The 27,503-nt window shown below is 38.5% G+C and overlaps 1 protein-coding gene across 1 annotated transcript in view; it reads left to right on the forward strand.

The window, feature by feature from the left end:
- The window catches only part of LOC128704202 (uncharacterized), a 396,156-nt gene that overhangs the window by 221,795 nt on the left and 146,858 nt on the right, over positions 1–27,503 (forward strand). The window contains exons 20-25 of the mRNA XM_070091735.1: positions 7,944–8,063; positions 20,052–20,171; positions 20,435–20,595; positions 21,504–21,705; positions 24,648–24,767; positions 25,277–25,440. Of these exons, the coding sequence (XP_069947836.1) occupies positions 7,944–8,063; positions 20,052–20,171; positions 20,435–20,595; positions 21,504–21,705; positions 24,648–24,767; positions 25,277–25,440 (887 nt within the window). The remainder of the gene's footprint in view (positions 1–7,943; positions 8,064–20,051; positions 20,172–20,434; positions 20,596–21,503; positions 21,706–24,647; positions 24,768–25,276; positions 25,441–27,503) is intronic.

Consider the following 27,503-nt stretch of genomic DNA (forward strand, 5'->3'; position numbering starts at 1 on the left):
AAATGTATTAATTCAAGGATTATGTGGAGTAAAATAAAGATTGGATGTGAAAAGTGGGTTATAATAAGCGTGTATGCACCTGGAGAAGAGAGAAGTGTAGAGGAGAGAGAGATTTTGGGAAATGTTGAGTGAATGCGTGGGGAGTTTTGAATCAAGTGTGAGAGTAATGGTGGTTGGGGATTTCAATGCTAAAGTGGGTAAAAATGTTATGGAGGGAGTAGTAGGTAAATTTGGGGTGCCAGGGGTAAATGTAAATGGGGAGCCTTTAATTGAGCTATGTGTAGAAAGAAATTTGGTAATAAGTAATACATATTTTATGAAAAAGAGGATAAATAAATATACAAGGTATGATGTAGCACGTAATGAAAGTAGTTTATTAGATTATGTATTGGTGGATAAAAGGTTGATGGGTAGGCTCCAGGATGTACATGTTTATAGAGGGGCAACTGATATATCGGATCATTATTTAGTTGTAGCTACAGTTAGAGTAAGAGGTAGATGGGAAAAGAGGAAGGTGGCAACAACAAGTAAGAGGGAGGTGAAAGTGTATAAACTAAGGGAGGAGGAAGTTCGGGTGAGATATAAGCGACTATTGGCAGAAAGGTGGGCTAGTGCAAAGATGAGTAGTGGGGGGGTTGAAGAGGGTTGTAATAGTTTTAAAAATGCAGTATTAGAATGTAAGGCAGAAGTTTGTGGTTATAGGAAGGTGGGTGCAAGAGGAAAGAGGAGTGATTGGTGGAATGATGAAGTAAAAGGTGTGATAAAAGAGAAAAAGGTAGCTTATGAGAGGTTTTTACAAAGCAGAAATGTTATAAGAAGAGCAGAGTATATGGAGAGTAAAAGAAAGGTAAAGAGAGTGGTGAGAGAGTGCAAAAGGAGAGCAGATGATAGAGTGGGAGAGGCACTGTCAAGAAATTTTAATGAAAATAAGAAAAAATTTTGGAGTGAGTTAAACAAGTTAAGAAAGCCTAGGGAAAATATGGATTTGTCAGTTAAAAACAGAGTAGGGGAGTTAGTAGATGGGGAGATGGAGGTATTAGGTAGATGGCGAGAATATTTTGAGGAACTTTTAAATGTTAAGGAAGAAACAGAGGCAGTAATTTCATGCACTGGTCAGGGAGGTATACCATCTTTTAGGAGTGAAGAAGAGAAGAATGTAAGTGTGGGGGAGGTACGTGAGGCATTACGTAAAATGAAAGGGGGTAAAGCAGCTGGAACTGATGGGATCATGACAGAAATGTTAAAAGCAGGGGGGGATATAGTGTTGGAGTGGTTGGTACTTCTGTTTAATAAATGTATGAAAGAGGGGAAGGTACCTAGGGATTGGCAGAGAGCATGTATAGTCCCTTTATATAAAGGGAAAGGGGACAAAAGAGACTGTAAAAATTATAGAGGAATAAGCTTACTGAGTATACCAGGAAAAGTGTACGGTAGGGTTATAATTGAAAGAATTAGAGGTAAGACAGAATGGAGGATTGCGGATGAGCAAGGAGGTTTCAGAGTGGGTAGGGGATGTGTAGATCAAGTGTTTACATTGAAGCATATATGTGAACAGTATTTAGATAAAGGTAGGGAAGTTTTTATTGCATTTATGGATTTAGAAAAGGCATATGATAGAGTGGATAGAGGAGCAATGTGGCAGATGTTGCAAGTATATGGAATAGGTGGTAAGTTATTAAATGCTGTAAAGAGTTTTTATGAGGATAGTGAGGCTCAGGTTAGGGTGTGTAGAAGAGAGGGAGACTACTTCCCGGTAAAAGTAGGTCTTAGACAGGGATGTGTAATGTCACCATGGTTGTTTAATATATTTATAGATGGGGTTGTAAAGGAAGTAAATGCTAGGGTGTTCGGGAGAGGGGTGGGATTAAATTTTGGGGAATCAAATTCAAAATGGGAATTGACACAGTTACTTTTTGCTGATGATACTGTGCTTATGGGAGATTCTAAAGAAAAATTGCAAAGGTTAGTGGATGAGTTTGGGAATGTGTGTAAAGGTAGAAAGTTGAAAGTGAACATAGAAAAGAGTAAGGTGATGAGGGTGTCAAATGATTTAGATAAAGAAAAATTGGATATCAAATTGGGGAGGAGGAGTATGGAAGAAATGAATGTTTTCAGATACTTGGGAGTTGACGTGTCGGCGGATGAATTTATGAAGGATGAGGTTAATCATAGAATTGATGAGGGAAAAAAGGTGAGTGGTGCGTTGAGGTATATGTGGAGTCAACGTTAACTATGGAGGCAAAGAAGGGAATGTATGAAAGTATAGTAGTACCAACACTCTTATATGGGTGTGAAGCTTGGATGGTAAATGCAGCAGCGAGGAGACGGTTGGAGGCAGTGGAGATGTCCTGTTTAAGGGCAATGTGTGGTGTAAATATTATGCAGAAAATTCGGAGTGTGGAAATTAGGAGAAGGTGTGGAGTCAATAAAAGTATTAGTCAGAGGGCAGAAGAGGGGTTGTTGAGGTGGTTTGGTCATTTAGAGAGAATGGATCAAAGTAGAATGACATGGAAAGTATATAAATCTATAGGGGAAGGAAGGCGGGGTAGGGGTCGTCCTCGAAAGGGTTGGAGAGAGGGGGTAAAGGAGGTTTTGTGGGCAAGGGGCTTGGACTTCCAGCAAGCGTGCATGAGCGTGTTAGATAGGAGTGAATGGAGACGAATGGTACTTGGGACCTGATGATCTGTTGGAGTGTGAGCAGGGTAATATTTAGTGAAGGGATTCAGGGAAACCGGTTATTTTCATATAGTCGGACTTGAGTCCTGGAAATGGGAAGTACAATGCCTGCACTTTAAAGGAGGGGTTTGGGATATTGGCAGTTTGGAGGGATATGTTGTGTGTCTTTATATGTGTATGCTTCTGGACTGTTGTATTCTGAGCACCTCTGCAAAAACAGTGATAATGTGCGAGTGTGGTGAAAGTGTTGAATGATGATGAATGTATTTTTCTTTTTGGGGATTTTCTTTCTTTTTTTTGGGTCACCCTGCCTCGGTGGGAAACGGCCGACTTGTTGAAAAAAAAAAAAAAAAAATATATGCTTCAATGTAAACACTTGATCTACACATCCCCTACCCACTCTGAAGCCTCCTTGCTCATCCGCAATCCTCCATTCTGTCTTACCTCTAATTCTTTCAATTATAACCCTACCGTATACTTTTCCTGGTATACTCAGTAAACTTATTCCTCTATAATTTTTACATTCTCTTTTGTCCCCTTTCCCTTTATATAAAGGGACTATACATGCTCTCCACCAATCCCTAGGTACCTTCCCCTCTTTCATACATTTATTAAATAAAAGTACCAACCACTCCAACACTATATCCCTCCCCCTGCTTTTAACATTTCTGTCATGATACCATCAGTTCCAGCTGCTTTACCCCCTTTCATTCTACGTAATGCCTCACGTACCTCCACCACACTTACATTCTGCTCTTCTTCACTCCTAAAAGATGGTATACCTCCGTGGCCAGTGCATGAAATTACCGCCTCCCTTTCTTCCTCAACATTTAAAAGTTCCTCAAAATATTCTCGTTAGAGGTATTTGGAAGATGGAGGGAATATTTTGAGGAATTGTTAAATGTTGATGAAGATAGGGAAGCTGTGATTTCATGTATAGGGCAAGGAGGAATAACATCTTGTAGGAGTGAAGAAGAGCCAGTTGTGAGTGTGGGGGAAGTTCCTGAGGCAGTAGGTAAAATGAAAGGGGGTAAGGAAGCCGGGATTGATGGGATAAAGATAGAAATTTTAAAAGCAGGTGGGGATATAGTTTTGGAGTGGTTGGTGCAATTATTTAATAAATGTATGGAAGAGGGTAAGGTACCTAGGGATTGGCAAAGAGCATGCATAGTTCCTTTGTATAAAGGCAAAGGGGACAAAAGAGAGTGCAAAAATTATAGGGGGATAAGTCTGTTGAGTATACCTGGTAAAGTGTATGGTAGAGTTATTATTGAAAGAATTAAGAGTAAGACGGAGAATAGGATAGCAGATGAACAAAGAGGCTTTAGGAAAGGTAGGGGGTGTGTGGACCAGGTGTTTACAGTGAAACATATAAGTGAACAGTATTTAGATAAAGCTAAAGAGGTCTTTGTGGCATTTATGAATTTGGTAAATGCGTATGACAGGGTGGATAGGGGGGCAATGTGGCAGATGTTGCAGGTGTATGGTGTAGGAGGTAGGTTACTGAAAGCAGTGAAGAGTTTTTACGAGGATAGTGAGGCTCAAGTTAGAGTATGTAGGAAAGAGGGAAATTATTTCCCAGTAAAAGTAGGCCTTAGACAAGGATATGTGATGTCACCGTGGTTGTTTAATATATTTATAGATGGGGTTGTAAGAGAAGTAAATGCGAGGGTCTTGGCAAGAGGCGTGGAGTTAAAAGGTAAAGAATCACACATAAAGTGGGAGTTGTCACAGTTGCTCTTTGCTGATGACACGGTACTCTTGGGAGATTCTGAAGAGAAGTTGCAGAGATTGGTGGATGAATTTGGTAGGGTGTGCAAAAGAAGAAAATTAAAAGTGAATACAGGAAAGAGTAAGGTTATGAGGATAACAAAAAGATTAGGTGATGAAAGATTGGATATCAGATTGGAGGGAGAGAGTATGGAGGAGGTGAATGTATTCAGATGTATTTGGGAGTGTTACGTTGGTTGTCCCTTATTACTTTGATAGTAAGGTTCTCACTACATGTTCTAGTGTGGGGTAGCTTTTTACGTAATGGCCTTATCTGTCTAGGGGTAATACTTACACTATGGCTGATCATCCTGAGTGTCTCTGATATCCTTTCACCAGCCCTCTTCACAGGTTATGTAAACTACTACTATAAAAATATAACTGTATTCTCAATAGATATGTACAGAATATACAATTACAGCCTCACATTTTCAAAACAAAGATCTACACACTCCGTAGCTGTTCTCCACATGGTGTTTTCCAACAACTTTTGTCCTTCTCTCTTCTTGACATAATTCTGAGCTAACCAGTGTTTTGACACACTTTAGTCACCCTGGGTATGGTGGCCACAACTTAAATTATAAAAACTCACCCCCTGGAGCACACACAATGCCCCAAAAGATAGAAGAAGGACCCAGAGATCCTGCCAGGTTGAAGGTCAGCCACAAAGAGAGCCTCAGTGAGAGGGAGAGAGAGAAAGACTAGCTAAGCTCTTCCCACCAAAACAAAAGACTGTTGCCAAGCACAATTCTCCAATTACCACAATTCTACCACCCTTAATTTTACTTTTACTAAAAGAAATACAACTTTATAAACTACTTATTTAACCCTTTCAGGGTCCGTCCCGTAGATCTACGGCTTTACGTTCAGGGTCCAAACCGTAGATCTACGCCATGAGCTCAGCTCACTCTGATAAACTGTGAGTGGTACATTTGGGCCTAGATATGAGAGAATACATCTATGTGGTATGTGTGCACCACATAAAACAGATCCTGCAGCACACTGTGTATGAGAGAAAAAAATGAAATCATGATTTTTCGATTAAAACAGCAACGTTGCAGTGTTTTTTCGTATGTTTTTTATAGTTGTATTTGCGATTTCTTGGTCTCATTTGATAGAATGGAAGACATAATACAGAAATAGAGATGATTTTGATTGGTTTTAGCATTGGAAATGGCTTGAAACTGAGCTCAAAGTAGCGGAAATGTTAAATTTTTGCCGATATTCAAGAGTAAACAAACGACCTCACACGTCTAATACACGTCAGCTGGTGGGTCTAATATACATTCATAAATATGGTGATGATATTTATACAATTATTACAGTATTGCATAACAGTAAATCTTCTATTTTTTGGTGTGAATAAAAATTCATTATGTGAATAAAAAATCAAAATGGAATTTATTTGTAAAGCCTCAAAACATAACTAATGAACAGAGGAAATGTTAGTTTAGTGCCAGGAATACCTACATTGTTTATTCTGGACCCTATTTTGAAATTGGAATATTTTGAACTTTGTGTTAAATTGGCCAAATTAACAATTTCCGATCACTTTATTTTGTAGTTGAAACAGTTGACTTGGCGATTTCTTGTGCTCAATCGATAGAATAGAAGTAATACTAGTGAAATAGCTAAGAATTTGGTTGATTGGAATAATGTAATTGGCCTAAAATGGGAGTCAAAGTCGGCAAAATCGCCGATTCGTAAATATCGCTGACACATCAAAATTCGCGAGAGCATAATTTCGTCAATTTTCCACCAAATTTCGTACTTTTTGTTTTATTACCTTCACAAAAAGATTCTCTACGATTTCATAAGAAAAAATAACAAATTTTTTTTTTGAAAATTCTTGGACACTGGTGCGTGACTCCAGATTTGGGCCTTGGACCCTGAAAGGGTTAAATTGTGTGTTTATGTGTCTATAGTATAACCTATTATATTGAGAAAAATAGGCTTGACCCAGCTGCCTCTCAGTCATAAGGTTGATCAGCCCTTATGACATTTAGAACTGAGTCCCCATCAATTCAATATAATTAGGTATTCCAGAGTAACTGTTACTTATAAATACATGTTGGGTCCTATAGCCCCATAACAGGGAGTGGACGTGTCAGCAGATGGGTCTATGAAAGATGAGGTGAATCATAGAATTGAGGAGGGGAAAAGGGTGAGTGGTGCACTTAGGAGTCTGTGGAGACAAAGAAGTTTGTCCTTGGAGGCAAAGAGGGGAATGTATTAGAGTATAGTTTTACCAACGCTCTTATATGGGTGTGAAGCATGGGTGATGAATGTTGCAGCGAGGAGAAGGCTGGAGGCAGTGGAGATGTCATATCTGAGAGCAATGTGTGGTGTGAATATAATGCAGCGAATTCGTAGTTTGTAAGTTAGGAGGAGGTGCGGGATTACCAAAACTGTTGTCCAGAGGGCTGAAGAAGGGTTGTTGAGGTGGTTCAGACATGTAGAGAGAATGGAGCGAAACAGAGTGACTTCAAGAGTGTATCAGTCTGTAGTGGAAGGAAGGCGGGGTAGGGGTCGGCCTAGGAAAGGTTGGAGGGAGGGGGTAAAGGAGGTTTTGTGTGCGAGGGGCTTGGACTTCCAGCAGGCATGCGTGAGCGTGTTTGATAGGAGTGAATGGAGACAAATGGTTTTTAATACTTGACGTGCTGTTGGAGTGTGAGCAAAGTAACATTTATGAAGGGGTTCAGGGAAACCGGCAGGCCGGACTTGAGTCCTGGAGATGGGAAGTACAGTGCCTGCACTCTGAAGGAGGGGTGTTAATGTTGCAGTTTAAAAACTGGAGTGTAAAGCACCCTTCTGGCAAGACAGTGATGGAGTGAATGATGGTGAAAGTTTTTCTTTTTTGGGCCACCCTGCCTTGGTGGGAATCGGCCAGTGTGATAATAATAATAAAAACAAGTACAGAACCTAGGTAGTAGGTTGGTAGACAGCAACCACCCAGGGAGGTACTACCGTCTTACCAAGTGAGTGTAAAATGGAAGCCTGTAATTGTTTTACAGGAGGTAGGATTGCTGGTGTCTTTTTTCTGTCTCATAAACATGCAAAATTTCAGGTACATCTTGCTACTTCTACTTACACTTAGATCACACTGTACATGCATGTACAAGCATATATATACCAACCCTCTCTGGGTTTTCTTCTATTTTCTTAATAGTTTTTGTTCTTGTTTATTTCCTCTTATCTCCTTGGGGAAGTGAAACAGAATTCTTCCTCCATAAGCCATGCTTGTCGTAAAAGTCAACTAAAATGCTGGGAGCAAGGGGCTAGTAACCCCTTCTCCTTTATACATTACTAAAGTTACAAAGAGAAACTTGTTTCTCTTTTTGGGCCACCCTGCCTCTGTGGGATATGGCTGGTTTGTTGAAAAAAAAAAAAATTGCAGAGATAAGTAAGAGAACAATTTAGATATAGCATACCTAGTAACATTTTATGAAGTTCATACTACACACACTATAAAGTTACTGTAAAGCTACTGTTTGCAGATACGGATGAGTGTACCAAGGACCATGGATGTTCACATGGATGTATCAACACTGAAGGATCGTTTGTCTGTACATGTCCTAGTGGCTTTATGCTGTCATCGGATCAGGTCTCCTGTGTTGGTGAGCTGATAGTGTGTGAATCTCTGTTTATCAATTAAAATTATTCAAATCTTCATAATTTTTACATTTATTCATATCTACTCAACATGTAGAGTCTGTTCTTACTAATGCAGTTCTATAGCTGTGTATTTTAAGCATTTTTGTTTGCTCATTATTGTGTTGCTATAAATTGATATATCAAATAGAACAAACTTCATACAAATTTAGATATTAATTTTTTTTCGTGATTAAATGAGATGTTGAGGCAAAAATATTTCAAAAAAGCTCTTTATATTCAAAAACATTTGTTGAATGCTGTCACACCCCATATATACAAAATGCTATGAGCATAAAAATTATTTTTTTTTTATAATCAGTGTTGATGTGGTAACCTTACTGAGCCAGCCATTTCCGACACTCGGCACACGAGTCTCATAACACTTTCATTGCTATTGCACTATCTTCCTTATCGTGGTCACCGGTACACAGAAGAGATGCAGAATATCCCTTCTGATAATCCATTACTGTAAAATGACAGTAAAATGTATGCAAAAATATCTGTTTTGCAAGACATGCTATATGGCTAGTTAGTTATGCCTTAACAAGTGGGTTACTATAACAAATTTAAGTAAAAAAACTAAATTTGCCTATTTTTTCTCGTACATAATAAAAAAGTCCATTCTCTCTAAATGACCAAACCACCTCAACAACCCCTCTTCAGCCCTCTGACTAATGCTTTTATTAACTCTACACCTTCTCCTAATTTCCACACTCCAAATTCTCTGCATAATATTTACACCACACATTGCCCTTAGACAAGACATCTCCACTGCCTCCAACCACCTCCTCGCTGCAGCATTTACAACCCAAGCTTCACACCCATGTAAGAGTGTTGGTACCACTGTACTTTCATACATTCCCTTCTTTGCCTCCATAGATAATGTTTTTTTGTCTCCACATATACGTCAATGCACCACTCGCCTTTTTTCCTTCATCAGTTCTATGGTTAACCTCATCCTTCATACATCCATCCGTTGACACGTCAACTCCCAAATATCTGAAAACATTCACTTCTTCCATACTACTCCTCTCCAATTTGATATCCAATTTTTCTTTATCTAAATCATTTGATACTCTCATCACCTTATTCTTTTCTATGTTCACTTTCGACTTGAGAGAAAAAATAAATTCAGCCATGCTGTATCTGTCTCCATTTTTTTTTTTTGACTTGGTATGCCTGGTATACCTGGAGAGGGTTTTGGGGTTCATCGCCCCTGTGGCTCGGTCTGAGACCAGGCCTCGTGGTGGATCAGGGTCTGATCAACCAGGCTGTTACTGCTGGCCGCACGCAAACTGAGGTACGAACCACAGCCTGGCTGGTCTGGTACTGACTTTAGGTGTCTGTCCGGTGCCTTCTTGAAGACGGCCAGGGTCTCTTGGTAATCCCTCTTTTGTATGCTGGGAGGCAGTTGAACAGTCTTGGGCCCCTGACACTTAGTGTTCTCTCTCAATGTACTCGTGGTGCATGGTGCATGAACTAATCCCCCTAAAATTCAGGACCATATCCAACGCATAATAAAAAAGGTATCCAGAATGGTTGGGATCCTCTCCAAGATACACTACTACATGCCACAATCAGCCCTTCTCACACTATACTATTCATTCATCTATCCCTACCTCACCTATGCTATTTGTGCTTTGGGATCAACAGCAGTAACACACCTAAAGCCAATATAACCCAGCTGAAAGCCGCGGTAAGAATTATCACACAATCCAGTACTAGGCAACACCCCCCCTCTCCACTCTTCACTGTACTACTCATTGTACAGAACATCCACACTTACTACTGTGCAACCTACATTTACAAAACCATAAATTCCAATATTAACCCTGAACTAACACTTTCTTGATAGTTGTGACAGTACCCACAGGCACAACACCAGGCACAAAAATCTCTATGATGTTCCCCGTGTCTGGCTAAACCTATACAAAAATTCAGTGTACATTAAAGGGCCTAAAATCTGGAACTCCCTGCCTGAAAACTCTGGAACTGCAGACACAACCATCACTTTCAAAACTACCGTTAAAAAACATCTCATCTCCCTGACACACCCCACCATCAGCTAGCTACATGAAAACCACCTATTCTCTTATTTGTATCATGCAAACATAAAAAACAAACTAGACCTACTCTCGATATCTGATCCCCCCAATTTACACTTACACTCGCCCAAATGACTGTAAACATAAAATTTCAAATAAAGCTATTGCCTAACAAACCTTAAACTAGTCATAAGTTTGCCTGAGATAGAAACTGTGTATCATGCCAAGACAAAACCATTCTCATTGCTAAGTTTGCAAACTGTAATGCAGTAATGGCTTCAGGATGTACATGTTTATAGAGGGGCAACTGATATATCAGATAATTATTCAGTTGTAGCAGTGGTATAAGTAAGAGGTAGATGAGACAGAAGGAAAATGGAAACAAAAGTAAGAGAGGTGAAAGTGTATAAACTAAGGGAGGAAGAAATTCGGGTGAGATATAAGCAGCTATTGGCAGAAAGGTGGGCTAGTGCAAGTATGAGTAGTGGGGGGGTTAAAGAGGGTTGGAATAGTTTTAAAAATGCAGTATTAGAATGTGGGGCAGAAGTTTGTGGTTATAGGAGGGTGGGTGCAGGAGGAAAGAGGAGTGATTGGTAGAATGATGAAATAAAGGGTATGATCAAAGAGAAAAAGGTAGCTTATGAGAGGTTTTTACAAAGCAGAAGTGTTATAAGAAGAGCAGAGTATGTGGAGAGTAAAAGAAAGGTGAAGAGAGTGGTGAGAGAGTGTAAATGGAGAGCAGATGATAGAGTGGGAGAGGCACTGTCAAGAAATTTTGATGAAAATAAGAAAAACTTTTGGAGTGAGATAAACAAGCTAAGAAAGCCTAGGGAACGAATGGATTTGTCAGTTAAAAACAGAGTAGGGGATAAATAACAAAAAGGCACAATACCGTGACTGGAACGATACACAAATAACCCGCACATAAAAGACAGAAGCTTACGACGACGTTTCGGTCCGACTTGGACCATTGACAAAGTCAATGACTTTGTCAATGGTCCAAGTCGGACCGAAACGTCGTCGTAAGCTTCTGTCTTTTATGTGCGGGTTATTTGTGTACAGAGTAGGGGAGTTAGTAGATGGGGAGATGGAGGTATTGGGTAGATGACGGGAATATTTTGAGGAACTTTGAAATGCCGACGAAGAAAGGGAGGCGGTAAATTCATGCACTGGCCAGGGAAGTATACCATCTTTTAGGAGTGAAGAAGAGCAGGATGTGAGTGTGGGGGAGGTGTGTGATGCATTACGTAGAATGAAAGGGCGTAAAGCAACTGGTACTGACGGGATCATGACAGAAATGTTAAAAGCAGGGGAAGATATAGGGTTGGAGTGGTTGATATTTTTGTTTAATAAATGTATGAAAGAGGGGAAGGTACCTAGGGATTTGCAGAGAGCATGTATAATTCCTTTATATAAAGGGAAGGGGGACAAAAGAGATTGTAAAAATTATAGAGGAATAAGTTTACTGAGTATACCAGGAAAAGTGTATGGCAGGGTTATTATTGAAAGAATTAGAGGCAAGACAGAATGTAGGATTGCAGATGAGCAAGGAGGTTTTAGAGTGGGTAGGGCATGTGTAGATCAAGTGTTTGCATTGAAGCATATATGTGAGCATTATTTAGATAAAGGTAGGAAAGTTTTCATTGCATTTATGGATTTAGAAAAGGCATATGATAGAGTGGGTAGGGGAGTGATGTGGCAGATGTTGCAAGTACGTATGTGGAATAGGAAGTAAGTTACTAAATGCTGTAAAGAGTTCTTATGAGGATAGTGAGGCTCAGGTTAGGGTGTAGAAGAGAGGGAGAATACTTCTCGGTAAAAGTAGGTCTTAGGCAGGGATGTGTCATGTCACCATGGTTGTTTAATATATTTATAGATGGGGTTGTAAAAGAAGTAAATGCTAGGGTGTTCGGGAGAGGGGTGGGATTAAATTATGGGGAATCAAATAGAAAATGGGAATTGACAGTTACTTTTTGCTGATGGTACTGTGCTTATGGGAGATTCTAAAGAAAAGTTGCAAAGATTAGTGGACGAGTTTGGGAGTGTGTGTAAAGGTAGAAAGTTGAAAGTGAACATAGAAAAGAGTAAGGTGATGAGGGTATCAAATGATTTAGATAAAGAAAAATTGGATATCAAATTGGAGAGGAGATGTATGGAAGAAGTGAATGTTTTCAGATATTTGGGAGTTGACGTGGCAGCGGATGGATGTATGAAGGATGAGGTTAACCATAGAATTGATGAAGGAAAAAAGGTAAGTGGTGCATTGTGGTATATGTGGAGACAAAAAACATTATCTGTGGAGGCAAAGAAGGGAATGTATAAAAGTATAGTGGTAGCAACACTCTTATATGGGTTTGAAGCTTGGGTTGTAAATGCTGCAGCGAGGAGGCAGTGGAGATGTCCTCTCTAAGGGCAATGTGTGGTGTAAATATTATGCAGAGAATTCAGAATGTGGAAATTAGGAGAAGGTGTGGTGTTAATAAAAGTATTAGTCAGACGGCTGAAGAGGGGTTGTTGAGGTGGTTTGGTCATTTAGAGAAAATGGATCAAAGTAGAATGACATGGAGAGCGTATAAATCTGTAGGGGAAGGAAGGCGAGGTAAGGGTCGTCCTCGAAAAGGTTGGAGGGAGGAGGTAAAGGAGGTTTTGTGGGCGAGGGGCTTGGGCTTCCAGCAAGCATGCGTGAGTGTGTTAGATAGGAGCGAATGGAGACGTATGGTATTTGGGACCTGACGAGCTATTGGGGCATGAGCAGGGTAATATTTAGTGAAGGGATTCAAGGAAACCGGTTATTTTTATGTAGCCAGACTTGAGTACTGGAAATGGGAAGTACAATGCCTGCACTTTAAAGAGGGGGTTTGGGATATTGGTAGTTTGGAGGGATATGTTGTGTATCTTTATATGTATATGCTTCTAAACTGTTGTGTTCTGGGCACCTCTGCAAAAACAGTGATTATGTATGAGTGAGGTGAAAGTGTTGAATGATGATGAAAGTATTTTCTTTTTGGGGATTTTCTTTCTTTTTGGGTCACCCTGCCTCGGTGGGAGATGGCCAACTTGTTAAAAAAAAAAAATGCAGTTACCTAGCTTAATATCAATATGCTCCATAAACTGTATCAATATAGTTAGAATTATTATTAGTGCCTGAAATGCCTAGTCATGCTAGGCATGATAGTGGCCCTCTTTGTAATTAGTATTTTATGATGTGTAAACCACACATTGTACTCTTTACAGAGAAATAAACATTTGTATTTGTAAACAATGAGCAGTATGATTTTGTACAAAATAGGCTCATTGGAATTCCTTCACTTTAACCCTTTGAGGGTTTTGGTCTTACTAGTACGTCTTACGCGTAGGGGTTTTTGACGTACTAGTACGCATAAATTCTAGCGGCCTCAAATCTCGCAGGAAAAGGCTGATAAGCCTAGATGTGAGAGAATGGGTCTGTGTGGTGGGTGTGCGCAGTAGGAAAAAAATCTGGGACCCAGTGGTGCATTGTGGGAATGCCATCATAGTACACAATTTCCACCGTGCCCTGCGGTAAGAAGTTCCTCACTCCTCGGCGAATTGGGACACTTTTGTTCCCCAGTGACAGTTCTAATACAGATGGAAGTGACAGTGAAGATGAGTTTCAAGGTTCTGGTGAGGTTTTGACCGAAACTAATGACCATAATATGGGTAATAGTGAGGAAAACCCAGACAACCCACAGCCTTCCACCTCTGGTGCTGGGCCGTCATTCAGTTGTACCAGAATCAAAGAGGAAACTCCTATTTTCCAAAATCCCAGACTCAGATGTGAGCATTGGTGATGATAATGATAGTGATTATGAACTACAAGCTCTTCAAACTTGTTCCAAGAATGGAGGAGGAGGAGGAGGCAGAGGAGGAGGAGGCAGAGGAGGAGGAGGCAAGAGGAGGAGGAGGCAAGAGGAGGAGGAGGCAAGAGGAGGAGGAGGCAAGAGGAGGAGGAGGCAGAGGAGGAGGAGGAGGAGGAGGAGGAGGAGGAGGAGGAGGAAGAAGAAGAATACGTAATGATAACAATAATACATAATAATAATACATAATAATAATAATACATAATAATAATAATACATAATAATAATAATACATAATAATAATAATAGGTAATAATAATAATATGTAATAATAAATGTTCACCCATGACAGTAACAAGATAAGGGGAGATAACATCTGATAAGTGCTGACGTTTGATGAGGGTAAATGAGGGTAGAGCTGATGCCAAAAGATGAGATGAACATCGCCCTCCCTTTGTTTTTGCTGGTATACTAACATTTCTGTCTGTCTATTTGCCTGTCTGTCAAGCTCCCTGTCTATCCATCTAGCTCTCTGTCTCAGAGAGCCACAAGACTGCGTCATCACTTTTACTCGCATCTTCAAGCAGAGTATAGCACTTTGTCTGGGTTTCTTGGGTTATCCTAGGTAATTTATACTATGTATACTTGTATTTATGTGTACCTGTGAGACAGAGATAGACAGATAGAATGAGGGAGAAAGATAATTAGATAGAATGGAGGAGGGGAAGCAGCATCCGACCCCATTGTTTTGACAGGCCGGAGGGGGAAAGAGTAATGAGCCAATATGTCACTTTGACAGCTGCCGACTCCTTGTAATTTACACTATGGACGAGGAGGAGAAGGAGGAGGAGGAAGAGTAGGGGGAAGAGGAAGAAGAGGAGGAGGAGGAAGAGGAGGAGGAGGAAGAGGAAGAGTAGGAGGAAGAGGAATAAGAGGAAGAGGAGGAGGAAGAGGAATAGTAGGAGGAAGATTAGGGGGAAGAGGAGGAAGAGGAAGAAGAGGAGGAGGAGGAAGAGTAGGAGGAAGAGGAAGAAGAGGAGGAGGAGGAAGAGGAAGAGTAGGAGGAAGAGGAAGAGGAAGAGTATGAGGAAGAGTAGGGGGAAGAGGAGGAAGAGTAGGGGGAAGAGGAGGAAGAGGAAGAAGAGGAGGAGGAGGGTGGAACACTAGTACACTGGTACTGGTACACTAACATTTCTGTCTGTCTATTTGTCTGTCTGTCAAGCTCCCTGTCTATCTGTCTATCCGTCTAGCTCTCTGTCTCAGAGAGCCACAAGACTGTGTCATCACTTTTACTCACATCTTCAAGCAGAGTATAGCACTTTGTCTGGATTTCTTGGGTTATCCTAGGTAATTTATACTATGTATACTTGTATTTATGTGTACCTGTGAGACAGAGATAGACAGACAGATAGAAAGAGAGAGACAGATTGAAAGAGATAGAATGAGGGAGAAAGATAAAACACCATTGTGTATGACACCATGTTTCAGAGTTCCACAAGCTGCAGAACTAATAGGAATATGTTTAGTGACTGTATATTGGTATATATATTATAGAACAATAATAATAAACAATGTTTTGTATTGTTTGTTTTTGTAAACAAGTTTTGTAAACAATATATTGATAATTATGTTTGTGTGCTTATTGTGTTGTATACAACGAGTGTATATATGTACATTGCACCTTACTTTGGTCTCATAGGCCACATAAGTTATGTGAAAAAATAAAATAGTGAAAAAAACAACAAACCTTCAAATACAAGTAAATCAAAGTTTACCGGGTGAGCGGCAGTCGCCGCTGTTGCCATACGCGGCTCATTTTCTGCAAACTTCATGCATCCATATCTCCGTAAGTATTGATGGTAAATTTTTTTTGTTTATCCTATAATGTTTAGAAAAAAAAACTCTTTTTTCATAAGAAAAAATAATTTTTTTTTTTTTTAAATTTGGCCGACCCTGAGAACGAGTTTCGGAGAGGGCCTGTCGACCCTCAAAGGGTTAAATCTCTCTTCTTCTTAAGTGTTTCTTATGAATGTAGAGAGAGAGCAGTTTAGAGTGATATTTGAAGAGATATTGTTAAGTAATCTCCATGGGTAAGTTGAACAAAATTCTTCCTCAGTAAACCATGCTTGTCATAAGATGCGACTAAAATGCCGGGAGCAAGGGGCTAGTAACCAGTTCTCCTGTATGAATTACTAAATTTAAAAAGAGAAACTTTCGTGTTTCTTTTTAGGTCACCCTGCCTCGGTGGGATGTGGCCGGATTGTTGAAAAAAGAAAATTAAGTAATCAAGTGAACCTGTTATAATATCTCTCTAAGATTTTACAAATCCTACATTTCTTGATAAATGTTTACCAACAAAATAAGAACTGCCCCCACATATAATGATGTACAAAAAAAAGTAATTTAGTCCAACAGCAACTTAACTCTCGTTCTGTGTCGAAAAATATTAAAAAAAAAAAAAAAAAATTCTTACCCAAATCTTAAGAATATTTTTGTAAGTGTTTTAAAGCAAAAAAAAAAATTTTTTTTGCGATCAGCAATAAAAAAGTTGTTTATTACTATTGTTCTATAATTTATATACACATATATAATCACTGGACACATTCCTAGAACTGCTACAGCTTGTGAAATGTTGTTGTTGTGTGGAGGTTCTTTCTTTGTTGTGGATGTGCTGACAGCGGCATGGCTGGTGTCACAGTGACGCATTACCACCACCCATTACCCACACCATCTTCCCCAACAAGCATGTTGTCTTCCTTACCACCCACATGGAAATAAGTCACTTTGTCCGACTTCTTTGGGTTATCCTAGGTTGATGGTCGTCTGGATCGTCCTTCCTTCCTACCTTCCTTACTTCTTCCTTCCTCTCATCTCTTCCTTCCTTCTTTCCTTCCTTTTTTCCTTCCTTCCTTCTGGTATCTTGGGCATTGCTTTCAGTCACAAACTCCTCAAAACCACGACATTCATCTTCACTGACACTTCCATCTGTGTTAGAACTATCACTTGGGAAGAGAAGAGTCCCAGATTTGCCAGGAAGTTGGATATTTCTTACCACTAGGCATGCTGAACAAGGACTACTGAAATGGGGTTCCCACAATGCACCACTGGCTCCCTGATTTTTTTTTTATACTGCAGACCCATTCTCTCACATGTAGGCCTACCAGATTTGAAGCCACTAGAATTTTGGCGTAGTACTACGGCACCAACACTGGCTTGTAAGCCATAGTACTACGGCACTAACAGTGAAAGGGTTAAAAAAAAAAAAACTTCTCATGTATACATTAAATTTAAAAAGAGAAACTTTCATTTTTCTTTTTAGGTCACCCTGCTTTGGCGGGATATGGCCAGTTTGATGGAAGAAAAAAAATAAAATTAAATCCGAAATTCAGTCATGCTTCTTCTGGCCAGGTTTATTTTGTCTTTACTTTGCATGAGACACTTGTATTGAAAACCAATCATAGGATTTTGTTCAAAATAGGTTCATTTAATTTCCATGCCTAAACCTTTTTTTGTTTAGTCAATTTTTTTGAGTCAATACAAGTCAGTGTAGAGAGATATTTAATTAAAAATTATTTTTTTCCTCATGAACCCTACAAATTACTTGCAGCATTTTTTTTTTTTCAACAAGTCGGCCATTACTCCCCTAGGCAGGGTGACCCAAAAAGAAAGAAAATCCCCAAAACGAAAATACTCTCATCATCATTCAACACTTTCACCTCACTTGCACATAATCACTGTTTTTGCAGAGGTGCCCAGATACAGCAGTTCAGAAGCATATATAAAGATACAGTGTAAAAAGTGACCTGAAATAATATAATATACAGCAGTTATACATTAAAATTGATTATCTTTTGAATTTTATTCTACAGACAGGCCCCATTTGTATGGCTCTTAGGTTCCTGAGCCCTTGCATTAAGCAAAAATAGCCAGCAGGTGGAGAAGAGCATTTTTTCATTACTGAATGCATCCAATACACCTGATAACATGTTTATATTATCTTATATTAAGTGCTCAATACAGCTAGGCATAAAAAACAGATAAAGTAAAATAAATACACAAATACAATACTCACCTTTAAATATGGTACCGGTTGTCCTTCTCTTATGCAACTGTTGTACAAACATGGTGGAAAAGCGGTAAAAGCATTGAACCTTAAGAACAATGGCTCAGTTAAAGCCAACAAAAATGTGAAACACCAAAAAGAGGTACTGTATATGTGGGGCCCTCTTGTATTCTGATATAATTTGATACAATATAAGGCTCAGAAGAGAGCCACTAATTATGCAAATGCATTTTGGGCACACTGTTCATAATATAAAAAAATTATTATAATAACCATAATTTTTAAAGGCTCAGAAAAGAGAGCCAAAAGCTAATTATGACTAAATGCATGTTTGGGACAAACCTTACTAACCTTTCCATGAGGCTTCATAATATCTAGACCTTGTAAAATAGTTTTACCAACGCTCTTATATAAGCGTAATAGCGACTGGAGGCAGTAGATGTTTTGAAATGGGGTTGACCAGTAAGTTAGGAGGAGGTGCCAGCCAGAAAAGAGGTGGTTCCTTGGTCAGATGTCCAAAAGCTTCAGCTGCGGGTCATCATATGACTAAGATTCATGTCAAGAAACACTTGTCTTGTTTCCTGACAAACCTTACCTAACCTTTCCATGAGGCTTGCATACTGTTAATATCTAGACCTTGTATGTAATTTAAGGCAGTACAGCTGGGGTAATTACAGTCATAGGTAGAGTGAGACAGATTGCAAATAAAGAATTGATCATTTATAAATAAATTAATTTGAAATTACATTGGTTCAATGGCCTGCATTCTATGGTGTGGTTGAATTAGGGTGATGAAATTAAAGCATGAGAATTTACATTTACAAACAGTTATTGTGAATATTATGCAGAGAATTTAGAGTTTGTATATTAGGAGGTGTAGATTTTCCAAACTTACATCTGTTAATACATCTGTCATACTTATAGGGCCATATCTGAAAAAAGCTAAGGCATACATCTGGCATGGAAGCAAAAGTGGCCAAGTGGAGACGTGTTGGCACCTGTAACACCTGGTGCTTTAAGTGGAAAACATAATAGTTTTTCTTTTATCCAGACACTGATAAGATCTAGTAAATTAAATGTTAGATTAGTTGTTGTATATTCTTTCTTTCAACACACCGGCCGTATCCCACCGAGGTGGGGTGGCCCAAGAGGAAAAATGAAAGTTTCTCCTTTTACATTTAGTAATATATACAGGAGAAGAGGTTACTAGCCCCTTGCTTCTGGCATTTTAGTCGCCTCTTACAACACGCATGGCTTACGGAGGAAGAATTCTGTTCCACTTTCCCATGGAGATAAGAGGAAATAAACAAGAACAAGAACTAGAAAGAAAATAGAAGAAAACCCAGAGGGGTGTGTATATATGTATATGCTTGTACATGTATGTGTAGTGTGACCTAAGTGTAAGTAGAAGTAGCAAGATGTACTTGAAACCTTGCATGTTTATGAGACAGAAAAATGGACACCAGCAATCCTACCATCATGTAAAACAATTACTGGTTTCCGTTTTACACTCACTTTGCAGGATGGTAGTACCTCCCTGGGCGGTTGCTGTCTACCAACCTACTACCTAGGTTGTTGTATATAAAGGCACCAAATAAAATGAGGTGTGATTGTTGTAACTTATGATTTTTTTTTTTTTCTATATAATTTTTGTAATATTAGTCTATAAAGTAACAATTGTAGAGTAGTTGACTAAAGCTTTAAAGATTTGTACCTCAGTCCAGTTCAGTTTTCCTTTCTATGTCGTCTCTCTAGCTCCTCGTGCTTTATTTTTATTCATCTACCTACAAGTAGTAGGTAGATGAATAAAAGGAAGGAATAAAAGGAAGGTGGCAGCTCTTGGGATATTAATCTCACACTCATGACAACCATGGTTGTCAAAGATAATACTGTTCATTTCCTCTTATGCATTTACATTCATGATATTAGAGAATTTAAACGTACACTATATCTTGCTCATGACTTGCCACTGAAGCCTCATCTTTCTATATTGTTTGCACTAAAAAATATTTCACTGATCATTTCCAGATACTAATGAGTGCTCAGGACATCACAAATGTTCCCATGGCTGCAAAAACACTAAAGGTTCATTTTCTTGCACCTGCCCTAGTGGCTTCATGTTGGCACCTGACCTACTGACATGTATTGGTAAGACAACTTAACACATGTACATTCACTTGCTTTAGTAGTTTCACACTTGCAAGTAACAGAATCTATAAAACTTTAATTGCTATTATTATATACTGTAATTTATTGCAGAACTAGGATAATCTTAGTTCAAATGGAAATGGTAATATTTCTTTTTTGAAAGCCGTTTTTTTTTTCCCAAGTTTTTATATTTCTCAAAAGCAGAAGTTAAAAGTTTACCATATGCAATTTACATATTTTGTTACTTGCTACCTCTTTGTCAGACATAGATGAGTGTGAAATCAACAATGGTGGATGTGAGCAGACCTGTGTGAACCTTGAAGGCTCCTACAAGTGTGACTGTGAGGCAGGCTTCCTTATGTCTCATAATGACACCTGTGTTGATGATGATGAGTGTTCTGATGACAATGGTGGCTGTGAGCAGGTGATCCTCATTATGTAATACAGTTTTAGAATCCAATAGCTTCTTTTCAAACATGTAAAAACTGTAAATTTATGTATACAGTATACTGCCGATTTCTTAAAATTCTTGTACATTAAATGATGCTGAAATTATTTATTTTTAAAGAAAATTAAGTTAAGTACAGTACCATTAAAAGTAATTTTAAATTAAAGGGCTTTTGATATTTTTCCTTTTATAGCATGTTGATATAATGAGTGTATTGTTAATATTTTGCTTATCATGTTTGTGGTGTTGAATACATTTGAAGAATTTAGCTTAGTAGCTATGGTATTAACTAACTAAATGGTTGTCCTTTTGTAGGTAAAATGAAAAGGAATTAAAAAAAAATGTAGTAGTAGTAGAACTCAAGAATATTAGGGCAGCCAACATCCAAAATGACTTGGGTTGAATCCTGGGTGGGAAGAGATATATGAGCATGTCTTCTAACCCCTACTGCTTATTACCTAGCAGTACATAAATGCCTTGGAGTTAGTAGATTTGTGAGATGCATCATGGGGAAGGGCCTACAATACACCTCATTGGACATATTCTACACTGTCTTTCATAGATTATCCTGGATGATAAACCCACTGAGATTACTAGTTTTAAAAACATTTTTATTACTTTTCTGCATTATGATGTAAGAAGGTTAGGAAAGAATGAGGACTGCCTCAAAAAGTATGTATATATGTAAGTGGGAATGATTATGAAATTACAAAAAATATAGGGGATACAATGAGAATACAACAGATAATAAAATGTTGCAGAAACTTGAACTTTGACTTTACCTCTGCAGTACTAATTTCCCCATAGATAAATGCTTTTATTACAGTTGTATATAAGACAAATATTAGCATTAAAATCTATGTAGTATGATTATCTTATTGCAGAAATGCATAAATACCCAAGGGTCATACTCTTGCTCATGTTTCCCTGGGTATGTGCTTGAAGATGTTTATGACTGCACTGACCTAGATGAATGCCAAGAGGACAACTTTGGTTGCTCTGACATCTGTATCAATACCAAAGGTGGAGCTTATTGCTCCTGTCCCACTGGTTTCATCCTCTCTAGTAACAACAAGACCTGTCATGGTAAGTCCCATGTTTTTGCTTATTTTTTAACATAGTCATTTCGTAACAAGATAACACGACTCAAAAAGTGGAATACCTTCACCAACACTCATTCATTAGCTGTCTTTCCAGAAGTGCACAAGCATCACGGTTAAATGATCAACTACCTTTCATATTGCAAGCACTGTATTTATGCCTCCAGGACTCAAGTCCAGCCAATCAGTTTACCTGAATTCATTCATAACTTAACTCTCCCCCTTCCTCTTTTCTTCTTTCTCTTTTCTCTCCTCTTTCTTCTCACTCTCCTTTCCTTCTTTCTCTGTCTCGTACACACACACATCTATTAATAACAAGCAAGTAGAATCTGTGGTTTTAAGTGAATGTGAAATAATCATTAGAAGTTACTAGAACATGGGCCACATATAAAAGTAAAAACAAGACAGGACTAAAGTTCACTGATTTTGTTGTTGCCAACCTTCATGCTGCATTTTATCCATGAGACTTAAGAAACATTAGGACTAAACTTTCTATATTGGAAAGCAATTTTCTATCCCAGGACAAACATACAGCTACAGTAACTGCACTCTATAGGTGGAGTGAGGATTTTGCTATTTGGAGGTCAGTCTGAACTCGCTTGGTTGATAGCATCCTCAGGTCACACACGCTGAGGAACAGGGGATCGATCTTGGCACAGGTGAAACATCAGGCATGTTTCCTTACACCTGCTTCCTCTGTTCACCTAGCAGTTAGTAGGTACCTGAGTGTTAGTCGACTTTTGTGAGCTACATCCAGGAAAAAAGATTAAAGGACCACAAGGGAAGTAAGACTGTCAGTACCCAGCAGAATTATTGGGTTATCCTGGTAGCTTATTCTCTGGGTTAAAAGTCCAGACAATTCTTATATTAATCTCATCTTATCATGCTTGTGACAAGAAGGTTATTGAGTGAATGACAATGAATGTGTTTCCTCTCTTTTTAGGAGGAAACACATTCATTGTGTTTCCTCCTATATTATCATCTTGCCTCCATTGTGTGGAAGGCAAGATGATAATATAACATATATATTAAAAGTTATTAGCTTAAGTAGAAAGTCTTTTGACCCATAAGGGCCACTGAGGCTGCAGTCCATCCATGCACTAATATTATGTATCCTGTAATCAGTAAAATAGAAAACAGTGTATATACATTGAGAGAACAGTGTATATGCATTGTATATACAATGTATATACAGTGTATATACATTGAGAAAACAGTGTATATACATTGAGAGTATTTTCAATGTATATACCCTATATACATAGTCCAAATGGCCTGTTATCCTGGGTGTAAAGGGAGCAAAATAAACACAGCAGAAAACTTTTGACTTGTATTATCCTTCACCAATTTAGAACAGAAGTATGTACATTATATACACTATGTACAGCGATAGGTATTAGTGCACTCCACGGTAAGCAAGGCAGAATAGAAGCCACTAGAGAGCAGACCGTGCTTCAACCAGCTCTAGAATGGGAATGACAAGGGAAGACAGGAGAGTGGTACCCACATAACCTCTGCGATTGCCAAAACCATCTTCTCATTGGCTGGAACCTGGGTACTGGTTGAACGACGGGGCCCCATCGTCAACCCTCAGTCACCTGGTTTGCTGGTTGGGGGAGATAGCCTGTAAATGAGAGTGTGTACATGCGCCGAATAAAGGTTATGTACTCTTTGCATGTCACAGTTATCGTAGATTCAAAAGTCAAGAAGTGCTGAAAGGTGATGTCTGAGCTTTGGATACAGTACATACTTTATTACTCTTCTGAGAAAAGGATGAAAATCAGTGAAGAAGTGTGATAACCAGAAGTATCATTCTAAGGTTTGAGGAGTTCAGGTGGTTTTGACATTTAGAGAAGGTGGAGAAAAATACAATGACTAGGAGGGCGTATAAATCTGGAGTGGAGGGAAGGAGGGGTAAAGGTTGGAGTGAAGGGACGGGGGTGAAGGAGGGTTGGAGTCCTAGGGGCTTCAACATGCTGTAGGCTTGTGTGAACATGTTAGAGGAGCAAGTGGAGGTACGTGATTTTATGATTTGACATGCCATTGGAGTGTGAGCAAGGTAACATTTATGAAGGGATTCAAGAAACCTGATAAGCTGGACTTCGAGTCCTGGAGGTGGGAAGCACAGTGCCTGCACACTGAAAGAGGGGTGGGGATGTATGGTTTGGAAGGGCATCTGATCTGTAATGTTAGCACCCTTCTGGAAAGACAGCAATTGAATGAGTGACAGTGAAAGTGTTTTCTTCTTTGTTTGGTGACCCTACCTTGATGGGAAATAGTTGGAGTGTTAAAATAAAAAAAGTGTGATAACTTACATAATTAAAATTGGTGCCAATCTGTCTATGCATCTATAATTTTTGGTCATCATGGTAAGTTATTGTTTGGTTATTTAGCTAAAAAATAAGCAGCAGTTTAGTTACAGCCACAGATAAGAAAAATTTAGTGAACAAAAGATAAAAGAAATAAGGTGCCCAGGTAGAATAAGTTTTTGGTATAGAATCCTATAAAACTTTGTGAGACAAACAGTACTTCTAGAAAATTTTTCTCAAATACAGAATATTTAACCTGAATGAATGAAAATTGATACCAGGAAGGACTTAGTATTCAGGTGAGTAAAGTAATATATTAATGACTTATTTTTGTGTTTTTTTTTTGTCCTAAGACATAGTTTGAAATATGTATATAGAGAAGATTCTTTATTGGCCACCTTTCACTGTAACAGAAGACTATTGGAATGCATCTGTTGGAGAACTGTTCTAACTTATGTAAATGAATATTGTTTCAGCAAATGGTAAATGTTTGACTTACAGTGTAGTGCCATTAAAGGTTTAATTTTCTTTTCATGTAAAATAATTTATTTCTTATGTAATATGAAATTTATCCAGTCTTTATATTAAAGGGTTTTAAAATTGAAATGCTCTGCAATAGATTTTGATGAGTGCTTAACTGGCATGAAGTGCTCCCATGAGTGCAAGAATATCAATGGATCTTTTACCTGCATCTGCCCAGAAGGATTCATTCTCTCTCCAGATCTTACATCGTGTCTTGGTATTTATACAGCAGTTTCGAGTTCTATGACATATTAGGAGTTATCTCTTTGATTTGATTTACTTTTATCAAAGAATATTTTTTGCCATATGTTTTTGGAAGATTACATTATATAAACGCTAAATGCATTTGCCAGTGTTAACAAACTTCAAGAAAGTTTTTTTTGCTCATAGGTTATCAGTTAGTAAAAGTTTCAAGATTTCAGTTACACACTTTATCCTCGGTTTGCAGTCAAAGAAGGTGCAGTCACATGCATGCATTATTTTTTTATACTGACATTGCTGAACACTGTGTGGGAAACCCACATTTTGCTTTAGTTTAAAGTGTGTTTTTTTTTTTTAAAGTAAATTTGTATTGTGTCATTCCTGAAAAACTGATTTTTCTTTCACTGATCCTGTTTTTTCAATTGCTGGGATTTTATGTAACACTGTAATAAATCATTCTTGGCAACATAATCATCATTGCATTTTCTGGATCTGCCATTTACATTCAGTACATGATTTTTCTAGATTTGAATGAATGTGCAGCTAACAATGGAGGTTGTGACCAAGTCTGTGAAAATTTTGAAGGTTCATTCTTCTGTGACTGTGAAGAAGGCTATACAATCTCTCCTGATGATGTGTCATGCATTGATGTCAATGAGTGTGCTGAGAATAAAGGTGGATGTCAGCAGGTAAAGTAATAATCATAGTAATACTGCCTTGCTTAGGAAGGTGTGAAAAATGATATTATTAATTCTTGTCACTCTGGTTTCAGGTAAAAAAGTTCAAATGATGCAGTAAGTAGAAAAATGCTTGATTCCTTGTACATATTCCTAAAAGAAATGAATATCCAATAGGTCTCTTTATTGATCTAAAAAATGCTTTAAAGTAGAAACCCATCACCTTAAACTAGAACATTGTGGTATAAAAAGGCCGTTCACTCCTACATGAAGTACCACCTCAAAGACACTCCAGCATGTAACTTTAATGACACCTCCTTACTCAGTCTATCAACATAAAGGTGCCACAAGGGAACATCCTAGGACCACTTTTATTTTTTCTTTACATCAATGATCTATTCAACTCATCTCAACATACACCAGTTTTATTCACAGATGATACCACCTTCATCTCGGATTCAGATTTGATTGACCTCAACAACATAGCCAGTAGTGAACCAGAAAAGGTATCAGCCTGGATGGCGTGATCATAACAATAATGGACAATTCTCTAACCACCAACTGTCTTGTTTCCAAATCAGCTGACCCAGCAGATCCTAAGCTTATTAAACCAAAGATTTACTGTACAGTGTTTGGGAATAAAGCTAAAAATATACAACTAAATCTAGTTGAATAATATATCAAAAGAGAAGATTAGGGGAAAATTCTTTGTTATTAACCTTGACAGCAAATTTAAATTTAATGAACACATTCAGGACATATTGGCAGTTTGGAGGGATATGTTGTGTATCTTTATATGTGTATGCTTCTAAACTGTTGTATTCTGAGCACCTCTGCAAAAACAGTGATAATGTGCGAGTGTGGTGAAAGTATTTTCTTTTTGGGGATTTTCTTTCTTTTTTGGGTCACCCTGCCTCGGTGGGAGACGGCCGACTTGTTGAAAAAAAAAATTCAGGACATATCTAAGAAAGTTCCTAAAACAGTGAGCATTCATATCTAGAAGATACTACTATTTATGTACCACAACCAACACTACCTACAGTATACTACTTGTTAGTCCCCCTGCCTCAGTGAGATATGGCCAGTTTGTTGACAAAAAAATATATGCTGCCTCTCCTCACTTAGCAACGTACTCGTTTACCAATGCCTTGGGCTTACGATGGGCTCGCTGACCAGTATTTATACCTAAATAATGTATTTTAGAGCTGATTTCCTCTATTCTTTTTATTTCAATATACAGTACACTACTGAATAAACATTTAAAAATATACCAGAAATGTTATAAATGGTGCAAAGGTGACATTAAAACAATATCAAAGATGGTTGACACAAACCCTTTATCATTATAGTATGGTCCTCACTTAATGACGAATTCGTTTAACGATGTGGTCTTAGGAATGGAACTCCGTCGTTAAGTGAGGAGAGGCTGTATTTATACGATTGGGAATCTGCATCCTAAATCATCTAAAACCAGTCATAACCCAACAAAAACCTACCATTACTACAATCAGTCAGATTCCAGACAGCATCACCCATCCCCTCACTATTCAAAGACTGGAAACTTTTAAATGTACAAAGGAGCCACACATACTACTGTGAATATTATGTATACGTATAGACCACTTTCTAAAATGTCGTATCTGAACGCCTCTGCAAAGACAGTGATTATGTATGAGTGATGGTGAAAGTGTTGAATGATGATGAAAGTTTTTTTTCTTTCTTTTTGGGTCCCCCTGCCTTGGTGGGAAGCAGCCGAGTGTTAAAACAAAAAGAAGTGCTTTTGCACTTCAGATGAACCCCAACTCCCACCAACAGAAACAGCAAACAGACTCAATGATTTCTTCTCCACTATAGGACAAAACCTTGCCAATAAAATCCCAAGCTCAGATACCCCACCAAATGACTACCTCACCGGCAACTACCTGAACACACTGTTCCTAGCTCCGACTAACCCATACGAAGTCTCCCTTATTATCAACGCACTAAAAAACAAGGCAGGAGATTTAAATACCTTACCACCCTTTATATACAAAAAAGTGTCACAAGTGCTATCACCAATCATTGCAACACTCTTT

This window comes from Cherax quadricarinatus, chromosome 37 (assembly GCF_038502225.1).
Source record: "Cherax quadricarinatus isolate ZL_2023a chromosome 37, ASM3850222v1, whole genome shotgun sequence".
NCBI classification, from domain to species: domain Eukaryota; kingdom Metazoa; phylum Arthropoda; class Malacostraca; order Decapoda; family Parastacidae; genus Cherax; species Cherax quadricarinatus.